Raw genomic sequence first — 27018 nt, forward strand, 5'->3', positions numbered from 1 at the left:
TAGGGGGACTGACTACACTGTTTAAATCAACTGTTACGTCGACGATGCTAGTTTTCGTATAGAAAACAACCACTTATTGTAATGAGCAACGCTGTCTAAAATACACAATATTCAGTTTACGATATTCGAGTTAACTGCAATTGACGCTTGATTTAAAAGATGATGGTAATGAGATAATACACAGGTTTGGAATCACAGTGACCACTATGCAGGCCACCTCTAAAGTTACAGGTTGGATAGCAACACAACGCCATATGCCAAAGACGAGCGAGTGTTTTCTGGGCAATACGCTCCCATTAACCCCTTACTGGACGATCTTTCCATAGAAGGGAACGCCCATGGCACTCAGGAGGAGTCGGGCATCCTTGTCCGCCTTGGCAGTGGTGTGGAGGGTAATGTGGCAACCCGGGATCATCTTGGGAGGGTACCTTTAGAAGAGTCAGTAAATGATAGAAAATGCGAGACCTGGATGCTATGGGGAAAACTCACATATCATAGTTCACCTCGATCTCGGGGAACAGGGCAACATGCTCCGGTTCCAGACCGAAAGTGATGTTTCCACTGCTATCACCACTGCTACCCTTGACGCCCTGCCAATCCTTCATGCGAGGCAGAACAACGTCAATCAGCTTTCCAAGGAAGTGGTGCATGGTCTCGCCCTGCAGCTCCGCCTTGACGGCGACGGTGTCACGGCCAGGGGCAATGCTCCAAGTAGCAACGGCAGACTTCGACTTGAAGGTCTCGACACGAACGTTGGAGATAGCTTGGATCGCAATACCGGCGACATGAATCCAAGACGAGTTCTCCTGCGCGGCCTGCTTGACGTAACTGTGGACCGTGATCCGCTCAACCTTGGGAATGTTGTTGAACCGAATTGGCTTGCGGAGTAATCGCAGCACGTCACCGCCACGGGGACCACGGAGGGGACGGTTCTTGTGGTAGGGGGAGCTGTCGTCCCACTCGCGCAGTCGCGGGGCCTTAACGGGAGGCTTGAATCCAGGTGGTGTGTGCACATAGCACAGGGTCATGATGTCTGATGCGATTGTCGAGTTGTAGGTCTGCTCGGTGCGCGGGAGAGAGAAAGGTCCGGGGACGAACAGGCGGGAAGAGGGGTCGGAGGGGGCAGGGGGTTGGTGAGGGTGAAGAGGACCGCGGTCATATTTAGGGGATCGAAATTGGTATCTGAAAGTTGGGAGGGTGAGGTTAGTTTATGTTGCGGTGCAAGACTACTTTGTTCTGAAGGGCAAGGAGTCGAAATGCCCATGAAGCCATCACGTACCGACTGCGAGGAAGCTGGGACCTACGAGCACTGGCTCGAGAAACTGGGTCGAAAGACTCCGCTGCGCTGTCAGAGACCTTGGAGGTCAAGGACGAAGCCGTCTCCAGCTCATCCGACAAGCGTCGAGTCGGAGCCTCATCGGAGGCATTGCGTCGGCCAATCAAGGCCTGGGGGCGAGCTGATGGGGCAAATGCCCTGGGCAGAGCCCTAGCCAGGTGTCTGGATGGCTCTCTCGCAGCCATTTTGTGTATAATGTGATGTTGCTGGATTTGGAGATTCATCGAGATGGTCCCGTCGCGACAAACAATTTTCGGGCTACGATGAAGGTCACGTGTATCACCTGACAGACACCTGACAAATAAGGCGGTGAAGGGTGCAAACTGCCCCGCGGTAAGTGATCAACAGTTTAGCTTACATTCGGTCATTAGATCGACCCCGGAGACCTTTTTTCCTATCATTTCGCATGCACGAATCTTACGCATCCTAACTGGTCCTTAGTATTTTGCCCGTGCCAGAGTCAGAACTACTTGGCAGATGATGGGGTCTCCGTGCGCCTCATAAGAATCCTGCAGCCTCAACTAAGCTCCTCACCCAGCCCAGAGCTGTCCTCCCCCGCATGTCGCGTCCTCTCCAAACTTCAACTTCCAACGATCTGAAACGATCGAAATTACCCCTTGTCTTTAGGGGAATACCTCCGCCATGAGTGGGATCCACCGATTTTTAACTACTCGCCGCGATCGGCACAGCCGATCGCGACAGAGCAAAGAGGAGGTACTTATCAGCGCGATGATCTGAAACCCACCCAATAGCTACTGGGAGGCAAAGAACATGTTTACTAATCTTGCGTACTTTCAGGGCTCGAATAATCATGCTCGACCAGTACTCCGAGGCTTTTTCACCCCTCATGCTACCAAGGACGATGACCAAGAGCACCAGAAGAAGGTACTGTCTCCACATCGACTCACCCGTTACTGGGCTATCTAATGACTTTGATTCATCTATAGGTGAAAGTTATCGAGAACCGAATACGAGCACTGGGAATCACGACTTTAGATGAGGAGAATTTCAGTTATGCTCTCACTTCTGCCAAAGGGGATCTAGACAATGCTGTTGCTTTGCTGTTATTACTGGAAGATTCAATCGAGGGCATCATCCGGAGTTACACGCCTAATACAAAGCTGCTTGGTGCCGAGAACAGAAGCGGAGTGACGTGCTATCTAGATGCGCTCCTTTTTGCCATGTTTGCGCGGCTCGACTGCTTCGAGGCCATCTTGTATAAATCCTTCAATGATGAACCTCGCCGGAAAATGGCTGTCTTGCTGCGGTTTTGGGTGAATATGTTGCGAAGCGGAAGGCTTATCACCACAGACATTGTAAGTTATTACTCCTCTGTTTGATATTGCCTTTTCGGTACTTTGAACTTATCGAATATACAGACCAAGCATATACAGGATGCCCTCGCAGACTGTGGCTGGCCAGATGCAGCCAACCTCAGACAGCAGGATGCCTCTGAAGCATTCACTTTCATAACGGGGGCACTTGAGCTTCCCCTCCTCACCCTCAAAATGGATATTTATCACACTGGAAAGGAAGATGCCAGTGATGACCACAAGTTTATCAACGAAAGACTGCTTGAAGTGGCACTCCCACCCGAACCCACCGACGGAACAACCCTGACTCTCGAAGACTGCTTGGAAGCTTACTTCAACAATCGAATTGAAGTGAAGCGGCATTTAGAGCGACGGAATACCGTTAGCTCTACTCGCTCTGTGGATTCAATGTCTATTTCGAAGGGCTTTACAGCACATATCGAGGAAATTGAAACAACGCCTACACTATCCCCAGTTCAATCTAACTCGCCCCAGGTTGAAAGGCCCAGCCCGTGGACATCTGTTTCAGATAACTCCGAAACTATGCCAAGACGAGGGATTTCTCGGCGAAGCAGCATTTTACAGGAACGATTTATTCCTGATCCAATAGATGGGACGGCGAATGATCAGCCTCCATCGGGCTCAGACCCACAACAGCGAAGAGGCATATTCAGGAAGGAAGTGATGATGCCGGCATGGCAGTTCTTTAGTCTGATTCGTACGTTCTCCCATTACTCGCCCGAGGTGGCATCAAACTGACGTCTATGTTTGTTCAGCATGGTATACGGAGAATTCACCCACAAACGATGCTCAAGTGGCAGCACATTTTGCTTCCAAACGACCTATTCTTGGCATGTGTTTAAAGCGCTACTCCTTTACTCCAAACGGGAACGCCACTCGACGAGATACGTACATTGACATTCCAACTGAGATCGGCCTGCCTCATTTTATCCAAGATGACAACATGGATGCAGATGCACCGATGTATGGAAACTTCAAGCTTTCTCTCCAGGCAATGGTCTGCCATCGCGGCAACTCCGTCGACTCCGGACACTATATTTCCATAGTCCGAGGGACCAGCGCAAACCTGACTCCCTCTAATTCTAGTGGTAGCTCCGACACACTCGAGACCCCAAAACACTGGATGCGCTTCGATGATCTTGCCGCAGAGCGAGTGACCCTTATAGATATCGAAACCGCATTGAGGACAGAGTCACCTTATCTTCTATTTTACCAAATTCTTCCCATTAACCAAGACGCCTCGCTGGCTAATCTTCCCAGCAAAGCGCCCTCGTCGCGTGCATCCGATGCTACTCTCGATGTGGACCTGGCTGATATCGCCCAGAAGTACCGTTACGTTTCTGGGAATGAAACAGATGGAAGCGTGACCGAAGTGAATTCTGCTCGACCCAGTGTTGAAATCACTGCTCCTGATAGCCCAAGCGCCCAAGCCTTGAACAGCACCGGGAGAAGACCTTCCAGCGTGATTTTCTCCGAGACAGCACCTACTGGCGCCCAGGCACGATCAATTGCGTCCATGTCGCCAAAGCTAGCCCCCATGGAGGAAGAGGTGCGAAAAAACTCATTCAGTTTCCGACGGAACTCACGCAATTCCAAGAGCAACCCAGGGAGTCGCGCCGGTAGCCGAGCCACCAGCCAGTCTGGGGACAAGATCGGTACTACTTTTTCACGCTTTACTGGGCGATTGAGCAAGGATAGGTTCACCAGTGATGGAGAAGGGGAAGGGGACGAGTCCGCCATCGAGATAGATGAGACAATCCCAGATGAAATGAAACTTGGTCCTGCCGCATACGACAGCAAAGAGAAGGCTGGCAGAGGTCGAACGAAAGACCGCGCCACAAGGGAAAAGTCGAAAGACAAGTCAAAGGAGAAGTTGAAGGAGAAGGCGAAAGAGAAGAGCCGAAAGCCAGAGCGGGAGTGTATTATGATGTGATGTGATTGAGTTGAATTCGGAGATACCCCCTATACACTTCCATGTATATCTTTCCAACTATTGCATCTTGACTATGGCCCATGATACCCCAACAATAAACCAGGGAAAGTATCTGATAAAAAAAGTCTGTAATGGAGCTGCTCTCTGCCAAACAGTGTATGTATTTCTACACATGTAGTAGAGCTACATAGTCCAACTCAGACATACTAGGGATTAACCTCAAGGTCTCAAAAATCCGATGGTTTTGGTTGCCTTGTATTTTGGGAAGCTAAAGCATCAAGTTGGAGGCATGGCTAGCTACTAGTTTCAGTTTTGTCTTTCAGACTCGCTTGTTTTCAAAATATGACGGTGTATCCGGCGACGTATCCAGCAGTTTTTTTTAGTTTTTTTTTGCCAATTCAGTAATCATGCGGCTGTTTTCATTCTGCTCTCTCTACACCTATGTGTGGTCATCTCAGTTAACAGTAGAATCATGTGTTTGATTGATGGGTACGGGTAGTATTAGCAAGGAAATCATGTATTACGCATTACTTCCCCCTAGCAGACACATAAGCGACAACTATTATCATTCTTGGTTTCAAAATTCGTATTGTTTGAAGGGGTACCTTCCAATTCTCATGAAACACACTTCAAAGGGGTAGCTATGATAGGCCCCCGGGAGATCTGCACTAGATCGCTGCTAGGGTGTGCCCCAGCCCTAAATAGGGGCTCCCCATGGAGTACAGAGTGCACAAAGTCTGAGTGTGGGATTGCATTTCACCTTGCGATTGACCAAAGCCTTTCGCGAAGTTTCTGCGTTCTTTTATTGATTAAACATTGAAAACTAGACGCTAAAGACCCGTCATACCTACTCCATAACTAAATCATTGTATTAAGTAGTCATGAGCTCCTATTCAAGGCCCTTAGTACTTCCCAATTGGCAAAAAGAAAATCAGAGAATCATTTCAGTTTCACATGATAATAAACCCCCGACATCATGATGTGGCGTGGCTTCGTTTCGATTCAATAAACTTGAATGAGATATACCTAGGTATGCAAGGGAGCTGTACCTCCCACCTTGATCTAGCGAAAGTTGCATGAAGGCCCCTTTAATATCCCCTCATTGATATTCAAATCTCGGGTAATAAACTGGGACAAGGCAGCTTCCTAAGCCTTCACCTTTGGCTGCCAAATCCAGCCGCAAGAGTCTCATCATCGATCTCTAAGAGATCAGAAGGACAGTGATCATGGACAAGCGTGATGGTTCCATGCCAGTTATCTCATCAGAAACATCCCCTCTCCTTAATAGGAGAGGTCAAAATGCTGCGGAAGATGCGCCAGGGGCAAGTTTGCCTCAGACGACAGCTCCCTCTACAGAACTGAAGCTGATTCTCAAGAGATCATGTCCATTAATATGCACATTTATGATGGAACACTCGTTTACTGCGGTCACTATTTTCTCGGTCGGAGACATTGGAACGGTGGAATTATCCGCGACCTCAATCGGGAGTCTAACAGCCAACATGACTGGGTACGCAGTCTTTCAAGGCCTTGCATCTTGCCTAGACACGCTTTGCCCCTCGGCGTACGGATCCGGAAATGAGAAGCTGGTCGGCCTACATTTTCAACGTATGACCTGCTTTCTTCTGCTGATTTGTATTCCAATCGCCTTTCTATGGATCAACTCAGCAGCGATTCTAGGCCATTTTGTACGGCAAGAAGAGGTTGTCAAAATGGCAGCATTGTACCTCCGGGTTCTTATCCTGGGTGCACCAGGATATGCAATCTTTGAGTGTGGAAAAAGATTCATGATGGCTCAGGGTCTATTTGCTCCCGAGGTCCCAACATGTGGATCTTGATTTTCTGCGCCCCTCTCAATTGTTTCCTTAATTGGCTCTTTGTTTGGGTACGTTTATTCCAATAATCCTTATCACAATGATCATGCGAAAGGGCCAATAATAATGATATCCTACTTGCCTGCAGAAACTTGGATGGGGTTTCATTGGAGCGCCGATATCAGTGGTCATCGTTGAAACACTCTTGCCGGTGCTTCTTTTCATATATGCTTACTGGATCGCTGGATATGAGTGTTGGAATGAATTTACAATAGCAGCATTCCAAAATTGGTGGCCTATGGTCAAGCTTGCCGTTCCAAGTGCTGTCATGGTTTTTGCAGAGTACATGGCATTTGAGATTATCACGGTATCGTCCAGCTTCATTTCCCTCGAACATCTAGCAGCCCAAACAATCCTTTCAACAATAACGGCAACGGCCTTCATGATACATTTTCCAATTTCTATTGCTGCATCCACGCGGGTATCCACGTTTATCGGCGAGGGCCGAGCAGATGCAGCAAAAACAACAGCCAAAGTATCCGGATGTGTCGCACTTGTCGTCGGTACTTTGATCTTTATTTTGCTTATGAGCTTACGTAATGTCATACCTCCGTTGATGACAAACAGCCCTGATGTCATTGCATTGACGAGTGCTTCTATGCCGTTCTTTGGGCTGGTGCAAATTTGTGACTCCTTGGCTGGTTCGTGCAACGGTATACTACGAGGTATTGGTAAACAGAAAGTTGGGGGATGGGCTGCCTTGGTCTCATACTATGCTGTAAGTACATCGTCGGTGCATCCTTGTTGCCTCTTTGTGTCATATTGTTCTAGTGAAAATAAATTTGTTTCGTTCAACACAGGTCGGAATTCCAATATCGCTCGCCTGTGGATTTGGATTACATTGGAACCTTCCTGGGTTGGCATTGGGAGTGGGAGTTGGCTTAGGGTTGGTAGCCCTAATTGAAGTATGCTACATGAGCAGAACACAATGGGAGGATATGATAGAGAAGTCGGATGATGGCTTCCTGGGACAACCTTGAAGAATTGGTACCCCTCAGAAGATTGATTACCCTGCGTGTCTTCTTCAAAGCAGCAGCAGAATCATTACTCTATCCCTACGGAATAGATAGACTGCGCATTTACCTTATTTATCTCGGATAAATAACTTTAATGAGAACCCTCGATTCGGTTTATCTGCAAATTTGAAAACTACTAGTACCATGAAGATACTACTGGGATAATGGTCATCGTAGCTGCGGTGCGGCCTCGCCAAGCTCTCCGAGTCGGGAGCTATCTCGTCATCTCAATCTACCCTGGGGCTTGTCAGTGCTTCTTCTGTGAGCTCTCAAATAGGGCCTGTGTAGAAACTCCGACCACGTGCGAAGTAATATAAAACGCCGATAATGCTACTCCCTCCAACACCTAGGGCACTCCAGTTCAGCCCCATGAATACCTGGGTCCGATGCAGATGGCCAGAAACTGAGGAATACAACCATTGTAATATAAACGATTGCAAAGGCATTGGCAATTTTACCCAAGAGCCCGTTGCAATGAAATGGACCCCAAACAAGCCGTGCCCGCGGGACATTGACAATGTCGCTGTCATTCAAGTTGTCATTGTATGGAGATATATCGCCTTTGATTCTTCGGTGAAGAAGCAAGACCGAAGCCATAAGATAGGTCAGATAGATTGAAGATATAGCCATGGAAAGAATGTCGTCAAGGGCGACTGGAGAGCCAATGTTGATTAATGCAAGCAACGCACTGACAGGTGCCGTCAGTAGAATGAATTGGCAGCTTGGGGAGGAAACCTTAGTCAATCGTTAGAATTGGAGAAGATTGCCAAATGATCTGCATTGTTAACTTACCAGGCTCCACCACCACCACCACCACCACCCCCCAGGAACGCCCTTGTCCCGGGAGAAAGACCACAGCTGGCGAGAAGTCTCGGCCAGCATACCCACCATCGAAAGCGAAAAGTTAACAATGACAATTGTGCACATAGTAAGGGATCCTAGTAGCGAGTTGGTCGCTTGATAGAAAACCTCCATAAAAGGATATCCAGTGGGTGTGTCAAGAACAGTTTCGAGGTTTCCAGTGCAAAAGAGCATGACTAGCAAGATCCCGAGTCAAAGAGAGTACAACTATACCGCCCACTACCAGTAATCATAGTGACGTTCTGGCGGCCATAACTCGGAAAAAGCGCGGGATACCTAGGTATACTGTTCAGACTGGTCCGGTGGATCGAAGCATTTTGCTTGGAACGAACAGCAAACATCAAAATTAATGGGCAAGCGTCTGAAATATAGAGCCTTCCACAGACTGGATCATCTCAGGAATATCCCCTTGTCCCCGATCTTATTCTTCTTTTTTGATACAGGCATTCATTATACAACGACCGATTAATTGCTTTTGTAGATAACTTTACCACATAGGTGACCAGGCCGACAGCTTAGAGTAACTACTTAAGTAGAACAGTGCTGGTATGGAGTAGAATGTCAACTTGAATAAAGTACTTGATTGGGGAAGGAAGAGTAGAGCAAAGTTGAAGCAGATATAAACCACCTGGGCATGTATTACTAGTGTTACTATTAATCCCGTGGCAGCCTTGTGGCCTCAGGCAGCAGCGAATCCTAGCCCAGCCCTCCGCATTCCACTCCACCAGCTCCGAGTCCTCTTCCCACCATCAAGCTTACCCCGAAGCTCACTAGCTTCCTCTTATTCTTTGAAAGCTCGGCATGATATAGTTGGATCTTGCGCATCATGGCGCTGGAAGGATCCAGCAGTTATGTTGCTCCCAACAACCTTACGGAGCCCGCAGATGACTCCCTCCCCATCTTCGACGTGCAACGAGTGCAGCTCCAGTTCCAGATCGCTGCGGACTTCGTGGCAGCCCAAGTCGCCAACAATGTCCTAGTGTTGGCGCTCTCTACAGGTCGGATTCTTCGGATCGATCTAGATACCCCTGAGGATATTGATGGTATGCGATCTCCCACCCCGCAGCAATGCTAGCCGCGTCGTTCGGAGCTTAACTGTGCCCCCCCCACGACAGATATCGACCTCCCTAAGAAGTCCTCGGAGACCGGTCTCATCCGGCGCATGTTTATGGATCCCTCTGCGTCTCACTTGATCATCAGTACCACCCTCGGCGAGAACTACTACCTCCACACCCAATCGCGACAGCCCAAGGCCTTGTCCCGGTTAAAGGGCGTATCTATCGAAAGTGTTGCCTGGAACCCCTCTCTGCCGACTGCCTCTACCCGTGAAATATTACTAGGTGCCACCGACGGCAATGTCTATGAGACCTACATCGAGCCGTCTACGGAGTTCTATCGACGCGAGGAGAAATATGTCACTGCGGTTTACAAAGTGCCAGAAGCCTCCCCAGTGACTGGGATATCTGTCGAACCCGTTCCTTCAAAGCCCGAGCAAAGGCGAATTCTTCTCGCAACATACGGGAAGTTGACGCACTTCCTAGGTCGGACAGGAGCTGCGAAGCACGGGCGCGAAGGCGGCGGGTCTATATATACAGATCTGTTTCAACGCGAAACGCCATCGATACATGATGTTTCAAATCCATCTGCCTCTGCGCCTTCTTCGCTGGCTGTTTCCTCATCCTCCTCATCTGAAACTCATGCAGAGGGGTATACCGAAAAGGAGTTTGCATGGCTTAGCTCGCAAGGCATCTACCATGGCCAGCTTGCATCTTCGGCCCCATTTGAAAAGGCCAAAATGATTTCTCGATCCAAGTTTCCTGCCTCCCAGTCTGCCCGAGGTGGTAAAAAGCTCATACAGGATCCCATTACCGCTGTGACCTTGTCACAATGGCATGTGTTGGCACTTGTTGAGGGAAGAGTGGTTGCCGTCAATCGCCTCAATGGGGAGATTGTGTACGATGAGGCCGTGCTGGAGCCTAGACAAAGTACCTTGGGCCTTCTGACTGATCTGACACAAAATACTTACTGGCTTTTCACCGGCAAGAAATCTTCGAGGTTGTAGCCAACGACGAAGATAGAGACGTATGGAAAGTTCTCCTGAAGGAGAAGAAATTTGATGAGGCACTTCATTTTGCCAAGAGCCAGGCCCAGAGCGACGCTATCTTGACTGCATCCGGCGATTTCTTGGCTGGAGAGGGTAATTTCCTCGAAGCCGCCAAAGTATGGGGCAAAAGCAGCAAAGGGTTTGAGGAGGTGTGCTTGACCATGGTGGACAACAAGGAATACGATGCCCTGAGGAAATACTTGCTTTCTCAACTATCGATGTACAAGAAAGCATCTATCATGCAGAGGTTGATGGTAGCCAGCTGGCTTGTGGAGCTTTTTATGTCAAAGCTGAATTCTTTGGATGATGATATTGCTACAAAGGCAGAATTGATTGAAGGTGTCACCCCTGGGGAGATTCAAGATCAACTTGGCAGTGTCCGAAGTGAGTTCCAGGAATTCGTGAAGAACTACAAATCGGACCTGGACAAAAAGACCGCGTATGACATCATTAGCAGCCACGGGCGAGAAGAAGAGTTGCTTTTCTTTGCAACCGCTACCAACGACCATAACTACGTTCTATCCTACTGGATCCAAAGAGAAAAGTGGTCGGAGGCTCTCAACGTCCTGCAACGGCAAAGCGAGCCTGATGTCTTTTACAAGTATAGCAGTGTGCTCATGACACATACTGCTACCGGTTTAATAGAGATTCTCATGCGGCAAACGAACCTTGACCCCGAGAAGCTCATTCCCGCGCTATTGAATTACAACAAGACGACCAATGTCTCCCTCAGCCAAAACCAGGCAGTTCGCTACCTTAACTATATCATCATCAACCATCCCAAGCCAGCTGCAGCTGTGCACAACACGCTCATCTCAATCCATGCCTCGAGTCCATCTTCCTCGGAAGGTGGACTTCTCACATATCTCCAAACACAGCCATCTTCACCACCTCCCTACGACGCAGACTTCGCCCTTCGCCTCTGTATTCAACACAAGCGAGTCCAGTCATGCATCCATATCTACAGCGCTATGGGTCAGTACCTGCAGGCAGTAGAGCTGGCTTTGGACCACAACGACATCGATCTTGCAGCCATCGTTGCCGACCGTCCTGAAGGCAACAACAAGCTCCGTAAGAAACTGTGGCTACTGGTGGCCGAGAAAAAGATCCGTCAACCAGGAACAGGTATCAAAGATGCAATGGCATTTCTGGGCCGCTGCGAACTTCTTCGCATCGAGGATCTCATCCCATTTTTCCCTGACTTCGTTGTCATTGACGACTTCAAAGATGAAATCTGCACTGCCTTGGAAGAATATTCGCGCCACATTGATGAATTGCGCCGGGAGATGGATAACTCGGCACAGACGGCCCGGAAAATTCGCAATGAGATTGCGGACTTAGATTCCCGTTACGCTATCGTGGAACCTGGTGAGAAATGCTGGATCTGTTCCCTTCCCCTGCTGAGTCGCCAATTCTTCGTCTTTCCGTGCCAACACGCCTTTCATAGCGACTGCTTAGGCAAGGAGGTGTTGGAAGGCGCTGGGGGGAAGAAGAAGTATATTCGAGATTTGCAGACACAACTCAGCAAGGGCGACATCTCTACATCACGGAGGGAGGAGATCGTCAAGGAACTGGACGGACTTGTTGCCGAGGCTTGGTAAGTTTCTATTTGGTTTATCCTCGTCTGTTGCCCGTACTAACCGATTTACTAGCATCTTATGCGGTGACCATGCCATCAAGCAAATCGACAAACCCTTCATCACAGCTTCGGACGCCTCGAACGAATGGGCCCTATAAATCTTGGAGAATTTCTATCATCGCTTCTTTTATTTGTATGCCCCTCCTGTCTTCTATGGTATGGCTTCGTGCTGTCCAGCTAGCAGGCTTTTCCTATTCTGTGCACAGTACAGTGGAGAGAGGTGACTTTATTCCGCAATACCCTTTTTCATGAACACGCCGCCGTAAATATTTGTTGGTATAGAATTCGGAATCTATCATTATTGTCTGTATCGTCGCAAGTCTTTTTGCAAAGTAAACACCCCAGCGCAGTAAACTCCATGCCAAAGGCATCCAAAGAGACCATATCCATAATCACAAAAAGAAAGAGAAAAAGAAAATGATGCCAAAAAGGCATATATACAAAACTGTAGCAGAGGCATTACTCATGCACCGGCCACAATGAACGCAGCAATTCCAGATCCTGCGCCACGGCAGGACTATGTCGTGCGCAGTCATCCAAGAAATGCAACATCTCCTCATTCCAGCGTTCCCAGCCTGAAGGCAGCGTATCACGGACACGCGGGCTAGGCGAGTGTGCAATGCAATAGAAGAGCAGGATCTGACCAAAAAATCTATCACGGATACGGATCAGCTTTGCCCCGTAGTGAAAGGAAAAAATCAAAGATGATGCTATTTTCAAGGATAGGATGACTCACTGTGAACAGAAGGCGAATTTAATCGGGATGCAACTCTTCATTTTCCGGAATATCCCCTGCGTGACGGGCCAGTTCATCGCATTCCGTAACCCACTCTTGATCTGCTCTAGATCGTCATCGGTGAGGAGATTCGGGATTCGGAGTGCCTTGTACAGATATGGTCGACCGATGTGGAACTGAGCGATCATATGTCGGCCGCGCAGCATTGCGTCTGTGACTGCTACTGCTGGGGAGATGGGGCGAAGTGGATCTTGTGGTCGAGGCGAAGCGGGGATTGGAGATGCAACTGAAGACGGTGAGGGATGGATGGAGGTTGAAGGGTCGACGGGTGTGGGATGTGAAGTTGCTGGTTGAGGGTCGGAAAATTTGATGGCAGGTGGGAGGTTGGTGCGCCATTGTTCAAGCTGGTGGTGGAGTTCGGTGTTGACGGCGGGGAGGGGAATTGCTCCCGAGTCGGCTTGTGAGCTGTTAGTTGTATTCGGTAAAAGGAAATCAGTGTTTGTTGGGATTTGACAAACAGTAGAAGTAGAGGGAGTGGCGGATGCGAGTGAGAATAATTCGATGGGCCACTTGTGCGAGGAAGTGGTATTGGAAGTATGAATCGTCGACTGCGGTTGATGATGGGTATCGGGTTGAAATGTAGCCTGTTGTTTGGAAGCTGATGAATTTGGGTATTGGAACTCGCTCTTCAAGGCGCGATAGACCACTTGGTGGAAGGTGAAGTTCTTGGACAAGGATGGTTTCGTTCATGAGACAGTTCCAGTAGACGCGGGACTTCATGTCACCTTCCCATTGGTCAAAGTTCACATCATGACTAGACCTTGGTTAGCACATTGCATTTTAAATTCACAGGAGTGGATGGAAAGAAATAGTGCTTACTTTGTTAGCATTGATAGACAGCACGTTGCAGCACGATGGATCATAGCCCAAGCGTCCATTGGTCGTAGTATTTGGCTATAATATACTCTGCTGGTGGTTAGTATGGAATCTGTCGTCAATAGTGGCGAGATACATACGAGGATAGCATATAGAATTGACAGCTTTGTATGTCGTTGTCGCACATCAAGAAGCCAATGCGTCGACGAGCCTCGTTGAAAAACCTCAGCCCAGGCTGCTCTTCGTATACCACATTCATCCAGTCCGGTGGCTCGAAATGATTTCCACGAGAATCAGACAGTGGATAGTTGCCCTCCTGGTAGGCCAATACAGCCAAGCAACCCAATGCAAGAACATTGAGAACTATACAACTCTCCACGGTATAGCCGAAGCTACTCTCAATGGCAGAGCCAAGGGTAAAGGAGAAGAAAAAGCTCTTATCCATGATTGGAGTAAAGGGGTTAAATACGCTGAAAAATGCATCTGCCAGGCCCTTGATCATTGTGATAGGCAAAACTTCCAGCCACTGCTCTCCGGCGTGTAGGGGAAATGGGTCGGTGAACATTGGCAATGGTGGTCGTGTCGATTCCAGTTCGATCACGTAGTTCTTTCCCAGCACTTTGTAGGAATTGAGTAATTCATCAGGAAGAATCTGTCGCGCACCTGGCCAGAGAATAACTCCGTGTTGGCTGAATGAGATAGAGGTACGGCCGGAGGCATCTGGCGTGGCGTTGTTCTCTTCAAAGTCAAAGTCATATCCATCCCCAGCCGCAGGGGTGAAACTGAGCGATGTTGACACTGTCGCCGGTTGATTCTCATCACGAACTGCGGGTGATCGATGTGCCGAGTTGGGGCTATCGACAAGATGGCGCACTTGGCCACGAATGTCATTCAATATGGATGAAGGAATATTCTCCAATTTTGTCTCCAGGCGATGAAGAGTACTCATGATCATCGTTAAAGATTGATCTCGTCTTTTGATTTGATCAGTTACACTCCAAGGGTAAAATTTGAGATCAATTTTGCATTTTGACGCAGCAAATTGATCAATTGGGCGGGGCTTACTTGGAAGATTTGCGCTCATTGTAGACACACTCGATACCGAGGGTCTTGCAGAGCCCGCATCTCGGCCGCGACTCGTCGCATCGGGTTTTCTTCAGGCGACATGTTTCGCAGGCCTGTTTTTAGTATTAGCTGGGTTCAGGTTCTTCGTTCCGATCAGGGATACCTAGGTATCGGGGATTGCGCACCACGGTGGCGATGAAGTTCCGGGGCTTCTTGGAGCCTGAGGGACCGGATGGTGGAGTTGGCTCTCGCTCATCGGGAGAGAGCAAATCCTGAATGGCCAGCAGACCATTGTGATCTGATTCGGGAGGGCCCCTTAACTCCTCGAAAGAGCGCTTGCTCATGGTGCATCATGGAGCCGATGACATCTCGGCGACTCCTTGATGTTCTTCTTTTTTTCGTCGCAAGTGGGGACTCTTGGTCGATTTGGACCAATTGGAGATGGCCATCTTATGATTCATCTCTGACTCGGCCTCGGACAGTTGGAAACTTGAAGTGGCCGGATTGTACTATAGGTAATTGTTGCAATTGACTGATTACCAAGGTATTCATGGTGGATGAGTGCTAGTCGTTTCGTGGTATTATTGCATCTCAGGTGCGGCCATGCGAGTGCCCAGCGGGCGGTTCCGAGTCGGAGATATATAGTACCTAGGTACCTACATACCTATGTAGGGTAGGTACTACATAGAAGTAGTGCTAGTAGTATCGACCTACTCAGCAACTTTGAAATTGATGTTGCCCAGGCCCGGATGCCAGTGGAATCGGAGCTCTGGAGTCTTGGAACTTCTTGGAAGTTAATATTTTCATCAAACTCAAGTTGAAAGCTACTAGGTAAGCATAGATCAATTCACTGGTATAAACATGGGAGTGCCATTGCCATTCCCGTATGTACCTAGGTAGGTACCTAGATACCAGAACGGCAGAATGAGCATTACAGGAAACTTTGAATCTGGAAATAGAATCATCCAGAGCTCCAGCACCAATGCCTTCGCGCTGGCCAGGAAACGAAAATAGAAATGGAAAAGGTGGGCTGCAAGCGCCGGACCCACCGCAACCGCGTTCGTTGGCAGCTGGCCGATCCAGCCCGTTTCAGACATGTCTACCATCATAGCCATCATCATAATTCACATCATCATCATCATCAGGGATCCACGTAATCAAAATTGGAGCATTCGGTGGATACTCATTTACATAGAGCTGTCTTGTAACGTAGTAAGTACAGAGTACGGAGCAAAGCTGCGAAATACGAATTACAGAATGACGTTAACAGGGCAGATGGAATGTGGCAAGGAGTATGTATGTCACTACGGAGTACCTACCTAGGTACTGTACATACCAGATTTCCTCTGCTAGGTGGGGCTTTCCCGCTCTGTTGCCTCAAGTTATTCAGGGAATATGCTTCTTCACTATTTGCTTCAATTCCGCAGAGCGATCACGTTCTTCAGCATAGTACTAGATTTGTAGATTACCCTGATCATAGTTCGATTCTGTCTACCATTGCCCATCTCGGCTTCGCTCCAGAAATCTCTGGGGAAAGGCTTCCCTCTTGCCCATATGTCATAGTTATTGTTGGTGCCTTAAGCATAGACGGCCTCGGGCATTCAGGCAACCATACTGTGCCTTCTCTTCCGTGTCGAGATAATTTTTTCGTTTACTCCTCTCTCATCCCAGAACTCTCATCATTTCTCTTCCACGCATAGCTATTTATCGGCAAAAATAGATCCATATCACTCATTGTACCTGCACGTGACCTGTACAGTATCAAGGAAAACAGCGGGTGTGAACTAGTCCTCTTCGGGTGCAGTTTGTTCCATGGTTCATTGTCACTTCATTATGAACAAACAGACTACTCTTTTCTGGTGGCTTTATCCAATCTGCAAGAATGATTGATACTTCAAACCATGATCATACGACTACCGAGTCAATCAGTGATTCGAACAAGATGGACGACTCTACTCTACGCACTATCGGACAAGGGATTTGCGGCACCGTATGGGCATCCGGCAAAGGTCCAGCTTACAAGAGAGAGGACGGCGGGCCCGACAGGTCTTTACAAAACGATTTCAACATGCATCAACAAGCTCTGCAGAGTCTACGAAGCATTCCAACGATCGGAATATGTATTTCAGAATCCCATGCTTTTATCAAAGCGGAAAATTCGAAACGGTGGTCAGCAAACCATCAAAGTTCCCACCCGGTTTTCGAACGCCATGCAGTCTGATTCAGTCGCAACGCATAAAGCCTTTCCCTGAGTCTGAGAAATCTTCTCATAGAACATTACTGTCCGCCAGAGCTTGCTTCGGAGATAAGTACAAGTTTTCCAAATCGTGACTGCTTGATCAACCCGTATCTAGGTCGGAGGCGAATTCAGAGGAGTAGCTCTTCTCGCGATTCTCGGTATTCTCGCTACGGAATTTTTCACTTCACCTAGATCAACTCGGAAAAAAAATCTCGGAATTACAAGGGGTGATATCGAACAATGTGCGAGAATAATGGTAGAAACTCTTGCCATGATGCGCTGGATCGGTGAAATTGATGGGAATAATATTGAATCCGTCTTTGCGCCATCGAGTCAAGAATCCCGTGGCAAGTTCCATCCCGAATGCACGAATAAGAATTTAAATTGCGGTGGTCAATTCGAGTCTGAAGCTCTTGGAAAACATTCTCTGTGGGTTCTCGACTTCGATTTGTGCAGGGAGATGGCAATGGATTCTGCTGGTGTGGAACAAACTGTGATTGCTTTTTGGCGTAATGGTCCTTTCTTTCCACGACCAGGAAAACTACTTGAGAGGGATTCTTTTCTGTGGATGGTTTTTCGAGAAAGTTACTTGCGGACGAGTACGGCATGGGACAGTTTATTGGTCTGGTAGAGCAGGAAGGAATTACGAAAAGTAAATAATGTAATAAACAGTATAAAGTTTCATTAAATCACTACCATTCAACATACCGAGACACAATATTGAGAGAGCGCCGTTACAGATCACAGCGGCTATCAACCGCCACGAAATACCGTTGATAGCTTCGTTTTACCCCTCATGCCATCCATTCTCGGCTAGAACAACCTCGGGGCGGTGCCCGTTGCATCTATGGTATCTAACTATGTAGGTGCATGCACATGTACATACCGCAATTGCACAGCACAAGACCTCACTAACGCAACTCAGCCATGGCTTACCAATTATCGATAGAGGTCTTTGGTACCAGCGAGGATCCCAGCCAACGTATCCACTAGGGATTCATGGTCTACCAACCGTCAAACACAACGGCAGACCTGCTTCATGTGCGCCTGATTGATCTGTACGAGTCAGGGTACAATATCAACGTCGTCGACACCCTATTGATAGTCTATCTATCTGCATGTGAAACGCAGACTACGGTCGATAGGATCAAAGATGAGTAATGTTTCCAAGTTCCGGATAGGAAGTCGGAGTTTTGGAAGGATACTTTTGATAGGCCGGCGATGGAGGTTCATAGGAGTGTTAGGGATAGATAGTAGATGTACTGCTTTTGTTTGGGATTATGGGAAGAGGATTGATTGGCCTAGCACTGTCACTCTCATGGTATACCAAAGTGTGTGAACCAATGCCAAAGAAAGAATATCCACACAAATCATTCACCTCGTCGCTTGGCTCTACAACCTCTCAGTTAATAACCATTGGCATAAAATGCTCCCCTTACATCAGGCAACGAACGATCCGATTTCCGTTGGGGCTGCAGCGTTGAGGGCCAGGTTACACACGGAGAAAAAGAGACCTACGAGAGGCTGGGCTGATGGCATGCTTGGTGCAACCTGCAACCTGTACCCTGCGACCTGCGATCTGCGCTGCCGCCTGGGTGCGACCCTGGAAAGTTGAGCTACAGTGCTGCCAGTGCTGGTGCTATGACCAGGAAACCCCCTTGAGCATGCTGGTCTGTTGGAGTCGCAATTCGTCCACTTGTATACGGAGGACCTGGTCATACTGTACTCCTACTCCATACATACCTAACCTACTATCGAGCAATGCAGTGCGGGAGATTGCACAGGTCGAATCGAGGCAAGTGCGGCGCCCCCCCCAAAGTCAAAAGAAAAGAAAAACGACGAGAGACACGGCACGAGACCCAGACGAGCAATGAGAAATGATGGCTGCAGTTCAGCCCTGGAAGTGTGGGCGTAATCAGCAAAAAGGAAGGGGTCATTGCTTTCGTGGAGGATGTTTATTGGGGGCGGACTAACCGTTGAATCAAATGCCGGGATTTAACCCAATAGTAATTTTGATTTGGGGTGGACGGCAGAAAAGCCAATTCTCTTATTTGCTCCATCGTGGAGCATTATTGTTGGACTTGTGGGATAAAGACGACGCTATCACTCAATTGTCCCCGTTCGGACCAGAATCCGGGGGAAACGCCCTGGTCAGCTGGTTTGGGGTAGCGTCGACAAAGTTCCAATGGTTTGCACCATGATGCTCCTCTTTGGGACTAGTTTGGCTCAGCCCCTTGGCCCCAAGGTGAGACGATGGGTGTCACTGCTATCCCCCCCCGGTCTTTCTGGCTCGAGCGCTTAGAGGAAAAAGGGAGTAGTGGGATGAGATACGTACATCCATCTGGAACGGAGGACGGAGGACGAAGCAGTGAGATCATTATTATATCAAGTCGCAGATATAGGGTCTCCCTAGTCCAATCTAGGATAGGGGGGGGTACCTTTGTGATCTACCTAAGCTGACCTCTCCTCCCCCTCCCTTCCCTTGAATAACTACCAGACAAAGGTCAGCTCAGGTCAAAACATACTTCCATTATCGGCGGACACATAACCCCCTTTCCCATCAGAATTTAGAATTCGTCCGGAGATGACTTCGGAATGACGATCGTGCGGGGTAAAGCGATAGGCCCAAAATCAGGGCGATAACAACCCATCCTGTTCCATGGCTCGCTCCCCTTCTAACTTACCATTATTCCGTACGGAGGGGAACTTTAGACAAGTTATCAAGTTTATCTTTAGCCTACCACAGCCCTTGGGAACCCGTTAGACCGAGTTAGATTCACTTTGGAAACTCCCGTTATCGCGGATCGCGGAGTCTACTCCCTGTAAACCATAGATAACTCCTCCCGGGAACAGATGGCCATGACGGCCTCTTCAGGTCTCGAATCATAAATATCCTATGGGACAGCTCGCCACTCGCAGTCAATATCGCATATGGAATCACACCCTCGATAACACATATTGCATATCCAAATCATATCGCACATCATGTTGATGGCGGCGATGTCATCGAATGTGAACCCAGTAGGTCGGAGTCGGAGTCGGATTCCGTCTCAGGTTGATCGACCAGACGAGCAATCTCTGAAAAGAGTGATTTGCCGAACATGCCCCCAAAAAGCGGACACGTTGCAACCCATGGAATCGTAGGATCATCAATGATCACCATGACGGGAGGAGGGGGATGAGTTGGTCCCGAGGGGGTGGATTCTACGGTCTATAGGATGGAGTAGGTGTACTACGGGGTATCCCATGGGAGACGACCTTCAGCGGAGTATGTATCTAGGATAGACCTGAGAAAGGCTATCACGGTCGCCCTGAAGGAGATAGATTTTCTCGGCGCGTTTGAGACTCAACCCGCGCGACTCTGCCCGTCTCCGTGCCGTGCAGGCTTGCACCGAACCCATTCAACCTAAATGACGAAACCTACCTGCATCGATTGACTTGGTATCGGCGAAGGCAGGGAGGGGAGGGAGTCAACGGCGACGGCCGATGGAGGGAACCGGAAGGGAGGGCTGCCTCTAGACACACCCAAAACAGAGTCGTGCACGCCATGGAAGATCTCGCCCCTGCTACTGTATATTGCGTGTTGACATGGAATCGCCATTCGGCGGACCAGATCTTCCGCGATCACGATATAGCTTCACATTCGTACCAAAGAAGAAGAAGGGTGGTCGAGATCACATCACCGAGGAAACGAAGGAGGGTTGAGGAAGGCCATCGCGTGATGGTTGTGAAACCACGTCATGAGCGTAGCGAATCGTGCCACTCAGAGAAATGCCTCGCCCGGATGCAAGGACAAACCTTGCAGGCCCTCGCAGGAGGCGGTCAGTGGAGGGCTAGAACTCCTCCCTTCACCGCTGGATTCACGGCACCGGGAGGGAGATCCGTGGGCTGCGTGGGTGTCCAAACACGGGGCAGGGTGGTTGGGAGAAGGATGTATATACTGTACATAGACAGGTTGGCTTGCGTGTGGTGGTTGATGTTGACTCGATCGTGGCAGTCACCACGGGGAAGCCCGCTCCACACTCTGATAGATCCATATTCCGTACATGTACGGAGTAGGTACTTCGTACTCAATTGTAATACGTGTCTTTCTCTTTTTTTGGGTTATCCCTCCCCCAGTAAGGAGGGGAGTCAACGGTCCACTGAATCGGATCAGCAATGCTGATGAATCTACAATGTACATAAAATTATCGACATCGCTGAATGGACCGAACCCCGCAAAGAGGTGGACTGGGTCAGACAATATGTGTCTCAAGAATCCGCGCGCCAGAATCCAGCATGGGCGGCACCATGGTGTGTAACAGGGCGCTATCTGGAACCTCGGCCTTGTACCATAGGGCAATGATTGCGCAGCCATGGACATGGATGCATAGGATATCCCATGTTCTTGTCCTGTTATCTTGCTTGCTAAGTATACTGGGCGCGTAGAATGAGATAGCCTCGGGTCCCATAGGGTGATACCAAAGATAGCGGCAGGGCGATAGGAAGATAGATGGGGCCAAATCGCATCGTGGCTTCGGCCCCATACTTTCCCAAAGGTTCTCATGTTGTGGTGGGCAGTGGCAGTGGCAGTAGCAGTAGCAGAGTAATCACAGCTTTCGGGACAAAGCCTATGCAGTACATTCAGTACCTGCCGGCAAAGAAACTCCGGGGCCTGCAGTAGGGGGCCGACTGGGTCACCAATCATAGGGAATCACGCCATGCCCCATCCATCGCGTCATGCAGCCTGGAAATAGTGCTTCATAAACAGGCATCCATTGGTCGTTGCCCCAGACTCCGCTGCGCAATCCACCGCATTGGGTTTAGTGCGCCACCTGGATCCGCCCTCGGCCGCGAAGAGTTGAGAGTTGGGGGAGAGAGAAAGAGAGAGAGAGACGAGGAGACTGCCCCTGCTGATGCAATATGCTGCTCTCACTGGAAAGGTGCAGAACTTTACTCAAGACTCCGTACTGCAGGTCCCGACTGGAAGTGGTGTGGAGGAGACAACCATGGATTGGTCTGTTGTATGCCGATCAACAATAGTGATATGGCGATAGACTGGTACTGCTGCCCAAGATAGAGTCACTGAAGTGTACACCTTCTCCCACCCATACTATACATTCGTAAATAATGGAAATGAAATGGCTGGAATTTTAGAGCGTACAAGAATCTTGTTGCCATATGACATGCGGTGACATACTGTAGGAACTCCCACTATCCTAACTGGGATTGGAGTGACGCCGCCCAAGGGTCATGGAATGTCTGGAAGGTTCATGAAGATGGCAGCCTCGGGATTGCGTGGCGGTACGAGAAAGGCCGTTTCCATACAATACCGTGTGCAGTAGCCCGTGGGCCCCGGAAAGTTCCAATGGTTATGAAGGCTGTGTCGATCTAAGACCCACTGAGGACTTGTTCCATACGTGTATGGTAATGGGGGGGGGGGGGACCCACTGGGGACTGAGTGAGTAACTCCGTAGACTACTGTATGGGGGGAGACCCGTCCAGGGTGACTCAAGTAGTGGTCGTGACTGCCGTGACTCCTGATCGTCCCTTCCCTCTCTAACTTTCTTAACCACTTCCCTCGACGCAATCCCTCCTGTTCCTTTCTCTCCTTCTCCTCCTTCATCTTCATCTCCATCTCCTTTCTTCGTCCTACTCTTCCCTCGTTCCCCCTCTCTTTCGCCTTCCGTCTCCTTCCACTTCTACTTCGCCACTCCTCCTTCTCTCATCCCTATACGCCTTACCCGGGACACAAGCGCTCTGCCTACTGCGATCAGCCAACCACTTCATATATCGCTTGATTCGATACCTTTGTTGAAGAGCGCTATCCTCCCCCCCCGTTCCAGCTCTCTCCATTCCATTTGTTTCCTTCTGGAATATACCCTGGAATCCGAACAAACATCTCTTCGTTCTTGTCTGTCTTGTAACAGCTCGACGATTCAGATTCGTGTTGCTTTCGTCCCTGCCAATCTTCACGAAAGCCTCCATCCGTGGATCTTTGATACCTTCCATCTACGCTCAACCGACTGTACAACAAGCTTGTTGCCCGGTTCGGGAACCTGGTCTTGAGTACTCCGGCTCTTCCGCTCTTCGGAATATAAAGGCGCTCCCCCAGGATCCCCATCTGACTCTTTCGACTCGAGAATCTTGCCTCCCAAGCTTGATCTCCTCGTTTCGAACTGTCACTCGATTAGAATTCTTTGTTCTCGTCGATTTCTCGTCCAAATTCTCCATTTCTTCAATCGGCCTCCTCATGACTCATTAATCTCAACAACTCCAACCAGAGTCCCGGCCGCTCCAACCCTTGAACCCGGTGTTCAAAGGCTCCTTTCGACTTCTTTGCTTCATCTCTTTTCTCAATTACGATCTTACGCAGCGAAAACTCAACTCAAATACTTATCTTCAATTCCACCGTTCGTCTTTCAGGCCACTTCTCAACAACTTTGCAACATTGTCAACTGCCAACCTCTGTCCATTCCTTCGTGACACATTTCTTTCTTTCGTCCCCTGTGAGGCCGTCAACACCGCCCTCCAACAAACGAATACGACATACAAATGAGCACATAACGGTCTTTACACATTTTCCTTGAAGCGTCATTACCCACCCGGGTAAACCACATTCAACCGCGCCCTGCGCCGTCTCGTCTTTTCACCTTTCCTTGTCTATCTATCAAATTTCTTCACCTCCCGTATATTTTTATGATCCATTCGAGTTCTCGAAATCCCTCACCCCGTTCCGATTTCGACCTCACTCTGAATCCTCTCGCCGTTGAGATTCAGGTCCGAACTCTTCTCTTCTTGACTATTAATCACCCTCATAAGCCTGGTTGCTGTTTGACGCGTGCCTTCCACGTGTGTGCTTTCGAGCGGTTCATAGATTTTTCTTCTACCGTCCGTGCCATTACTCTTTACTATTGCATCGACCCATTCGCATACCCTACTTTCCACATATCGTCTCTTCTTTGAGATATATCAATCACATCATGTCAGCACACATGGATTGTTTCCGGGACAATTTTGAAAAGGATCGCATCCTGGATGGTCGTTTCCGCACCATTGCCCCACTCAATCATGGATCATTCGGTATGGTCTTCTTGGCCACAGACACAACGACCGGTCAAGATGTTGCCATCAAGTGTTTGACCAAGAATGCCGCCACTGACTCTTCAACTCCGTTTCCGATGGATGATCAGTTCGAAGAGTTGGAAGCTCATCGCCGCTTTGGTCAACATAAGAACCTGGTCAACTTGATCCACTCTTTTGAGACTGAAGCTCACATGTACCTCGTCTTGGAGTACTGTGCCAACGGTGATCTCTACGAAGCCATTCGTCACGATCGTGGCCCCCTGGAAACCGAGCATGTCCGCGATATTATGCTTCAGCTTCTCAGTGCCGTCGAATTCATGCACGCCAACGGCCTCTACCACCGTGACATCAAGCCCGAGAACATCTTTCTGATGTCCGATGGCTCGATGAAGCTTGGTGATTTTGGTCTGGCAACCCGTGAATCCTTGTGCCACGAGGCCTGCGTCGGAAGTGATCGTTATATGGCTCCCGAACAATATGAGCCCCACTCTACCGGGTATTCTCCCGCCCAAGCCGACATCTGGTCTGTCGGCATCTGTTTATTGAATATTCTATTTTCTCGCAACCCCTTTACTGCTCCCACGGAGTCTGATGTTCTTTTCTCGGACTACGTGCGCGATCGCCAGTCGTTGTTTGACATTTTCCCCAACATGTCTCAGGATACTTTTGAAATCCTGACTCATGCGCTGGCTATTGACCCAGCGAAACGGTCCCTGTCGGATGTGCGCGATGGTATCTTGCGCGCTGTCTCCTTCACCACCGATGATGAGTCCCTTGACGAGTTCTGCACCGAGGATCGCGACATTGTCACCGCCAGTGCTAACCGCGAGCCTCTCCGCACACCTTCCATCCAGAGCCCTGCCATCAACCAAGGTGATTCGTTCCCCTGGACCCAGATGCTCAAGTCGAGCCCTGCCCAGGCCTCCCGCCAATTGTCCGTCATCCCGGACAACGAAAGCTACACGGAAGATCTCTTTCCTCCTTCGGAGGCCGCGGGTACATCCTGGTTCTCGGCTCACCTCGACACTCCGTCTATGGCTTCTGTTTTGGACTCGGCGATGGGTGAGTCCTTTCGTTCCTTCAATCCTCTGCATCTGAAGGCCCGTGGACCCGTCCTCCCTCGATCCGACCCAGTTCCAATCACTGGTTCCCTACCAAGTCACACTACTAAACCCCTTCCTTCTCTTGCCATGGTTTTCGGTAAGAATTCCAACAGCGATCAGATCTCCAAGAGCTGGAGTGATCTCTGGGATGAGGAGGAATCGGAGAATGAGGACATGGCCATTCAGCAACGACACGAGCAGAACTCTCGTAGCTGGAGCCAAGAAAGTCGGAACTCGCCATCGAGTCCCCTGTCCGAATTGCGCGAGCTGGACTCCGCTCTTCCAAGTGACGCCATACCAATGGAAAATCAGCTCAGTGCCCCCCGTGCCATCCAGTCCAAGCCCTTCGAGATCGACAGCGATGCGGGTACTTCCAGCAGCACGCCTCGACCTCTTCACCAGGAATCGCCCAAGAAATCCAACCTGGATAAGTGGTCGCAGCTGGGTGACAAACGCCGCAATTGCCAAACCCGTGAGCCCTTCGGCCCTCAGCGAGCGGCGAACAACTGGCGAAGCGATTGGGGCCTCGGCTCTTCTGGATTCGACCATGGAGGCCGACCTAAGCGTGATTCTCCCCCACCCGACCGTCGTCGTCGACTGTACATGGAGAAAGATTGGCGCCGTGACAATGCGGAATCTTCTAAGCTTCCTCCTGCTCCAGTCAAGTTCCCTCTCCACTATGACAGCACTCTTGATGACGATCTTGATCTCGTGGGCGGATGGCATGACCTCCACCTGTAGCATAATAATATGCCTGCGTTCTCTTCTCGACCACATCAATGCTTTTTTTAATCCTCGTCGCCCATACGTCCTATTGCGCAAGTTTGTTTCGATTCAGTTGGGAAAAAAGTTCAAAAATTACCAACAATAAACTAATTCGCAATCGTTTTTATCACTTTCTGTTTTCGGCTTTGTGTTTGCCGGTGTCTCCTGCTCTCCCAACCGGCGAAGGCACTTGTGTCTACGTCTCGGGTCGACTATATCCCCTACCGGTCCGACCAGATTTTCGTTCTTCTCTTCTCCCCTTCATGTACTATACTGGGTCGTGGGTGATAAGAGGGTACGGAGGCGCCGAGCACCAAAAAGACTAGAAGGCGGGAGGATTTGTTTTGGGGAGGAATTTCTCTTTTTTTTTATTGCATACGGACTAAATGCGACTGGGAAAAAAAAAGCAAGCTGCTGTTAAGGATGAGGATGATGTGGTGGAAGTCCTGGAAGGAGGATAGAAATCCGGTCGTCGTTCTGTTTGACAAATGTACCGAAGCCAATCATGTACTGTTACTAGCCAAGAGATGTCAAATGGGAAACACCCTCTATGAAGATTGTATTGCCATTTTATCACGTACCTCGTATCTTATGACTTGGAACAAAGGGTGGTTTCAGGTACTTTTTGTTCAAGGTCGTCTCGGCCCAGGTGGGTCTGCAGTAGCGTCGGCACTTGTGCGCCTGCGTCGCATTACGCTCGCACCTTAAGCTTGAGCTTGAGCTTGACTTTACCAGCTAGAAATAAAATTTAGGAAGAAAATTCGAATAGCCCCTATGACACAATTATAACTTATCCATAATTTCACTATCGTCCCGTAAACCTTCAAGGTAGCTATAGATACTACTACTGTAGCTAATAACTAGTTCAACCGGCGGTGAGGCAGGCGGTGACCCCGGGCCAACCGTTGAGATGCCACCAGGTCCACTTCTCGCATTCTCACCGAGGCTGGTCGCTTCGCTTGCTTCCCAAACTCCAAATTATTCACCGTCTCTTCAATATCGCTACTAGCCCCGATATCGCCTCCACTCGATCCTTAGCACCCTCCCGTCCTAGTTACCCCTCACCCGCCAC

At 49.3% G+C, this 27018-nt stretch overlaps 9 protein-coding genes across 9 annotated transcripts; 5 read left to right on the forward strand and 4 right to left on the reverse strand.

Moving 5' to 3' along the window:
- Positions 1–304: 304 nt before the first annotated feature.
- On the reverse strand, positions 305–1560 carry N7533_010073 (mitochondrial 54S ribosomal protein uL5m; the record flags this gene model as incomplete). Its single annotated transcript, XM_057106723.1, has 3 exons — positions 305–428; positions 490–1182; positions 1280–1560. The coding sequence occupies 3 exons, from the start codon at positions 1558–1560 to the stop codon at positions 305–307; spliced, it is 1098 nt and encodes a 365-aa protein (XP_056955940.1).
- A 418-nt stretch (positions 1561–1978) lies between these two features.
- N7533_010074 (ubiquitin C-terminal hydrolase family protein) lies at positions 1979–4603 on the forward strand (the record flags this gene model as incomplete). Its single annotated transcript, XM_057106724.1, has 5 exons — positions 1979–2050; positions 2135–2221; positions 2284–2652; positions 2716–3367; positions 3426–4603. The coding sequence occupies 5 exons, from the start codon at positions 1979–1981 to the stop codon at positions 4601–4603; spliced, it is 2358 nt and encodes a 785-aa protein (XP_056955941.1).
- A 1226-nt stretch (positions 4604–5829) lies between these two features.
- Positions 5830–7457, forward strand: N7533_010075 (MATE family efflux transporter; the record flags this gene model as incomplete). Its single annotated transcript, XM_057106725.1, is given in 4 exon segments — positions 5830–6403; positions 6421–6488; positions 6566–7195; positions 7278–7457. 4 exon segments carry the CDS (start codon positions 5830–5832, stop codon positions 7455–7457), a joined length of 1452 nt encoding a protein of 483 aa, XP_056955942.1.
- A 641-nt stretch (positions 7458–8098) lies between these two features.
- Positions 8099–8420, reverse strand: N7533_010076 (uncharacterized protein; the record flags this gene model as incomplete). Its single annotated transcript, XM_057106726.1, has 2 exons — positions 8099–8146; positions 8286–8420. The coding sequence occupies 2 exons, from the start codon at positions 8418–8420 to the stop codon at positions 8099–8101; spliced, it is 183 nt and encodes a 60-aa protein (XP_056955943.1).
- Positions 8421–9180: 760 nt separating this feature from the next.
- Positions 9181–12195, forward strand: N7533_010077 (vacuolar protein sorting protein DigA; the record flags this gene model as incomplete). Its single annotated transcript, XM_057106727.1, has 4 exons — positions 9181–9397; positions 9470–10339; positions 10399–12055; positions 12111–12195. 4 exons carry the CDS (start codon positions 9181–9183, stop codon positions 12193–12195), a joined length of 2829 nt encoding a protein of 942 aa, XP_056955944.1.
- A 361-nt stretch (positions 12196–12556) lies between these two features.
- Positions 12557–15118, reverse strand: N7533_010078 (uncharacterized protein; the record flags this gene model as incomplete). Its single annotated transcript, XM_057106728.1, has 7 exons — positions 12557–12749; positions 12834–13290; positions 13352–13647; positions 13713–13799; positions 13850–14683; positions 14775–14887; positions 14960–15118. 7 exons carry the CDS (start codon positions 15116–15118, stop codon positions 12557–12559), a joined length of 2139 nt encoding a protein of 712 aa, XP_056955945.1.
- Positions 15119–16656: 1538 nt separating this feature from the next.
- On the forward strand, positions 16657–17026 carry N7533_010079 (uncharacterized protein; the record flags this gene model as incomplete). The annotated part of the gene is made up of 2 exons (XM_057106729.1): positions 16657–16820; positions 16864–17026. 2 exons carry the CDS (start codon positions 16657–16659, stop codon positions 17024–17026), a joined length of 327 nt encoding a protein of 108 aa, XP_056955946.1.
- A 4222-nt stretch (positions 17027–21248) lies between these two features.
- On the reverse strand, positions 21249–21464 carry N7533_010080 (uncharacterized protein; the record flags this gene model as incomplete). Its single annotated transcript, XM_057106730.1, has 1 exon — positions 21249–21464. One exon carries the CDS (start codon positions 21462–21464, stop codon positions 21249–21251), a length of 216 nt encoding a protein of 71 aa, XP_056955947.1.
- Positions 21465–23975: 2511 nt separating this feature from the next.
- Positions 23976–25922, forward strand: N7533_010081 (putative serine/threonine protein kinase; the record flags this gene model as incomplete). The annotated part of the gene is made up of 1 exon (XM_057106731.1): positions 23976–25922. One exon carries the CDS (start codon positions 23976–23978, stop codon positions 25920–25922), a length of 1947 nt encoding a protein of 648 aa, XP_056955948.1.
- Positions 25923–27018: the final 1096 nt, after the last annotated feature.

Source organism: Penicillium manginii (assembly GCF_028828005.1).
Source record: "Penicillium manginii strain IBT 31320 chromosome Unknown utg000007l:1.0-2284322.0:1.0-2285126.0, whole genome shotgun sequence".
Taxonomy (NCBI): domain Eukaryota; kingdom Fungi; phylum Ascomycota; class Eurotiomycetes; order Eurotiales; family Aspergillaceae; genus Penicillium; species Penicillium manginii.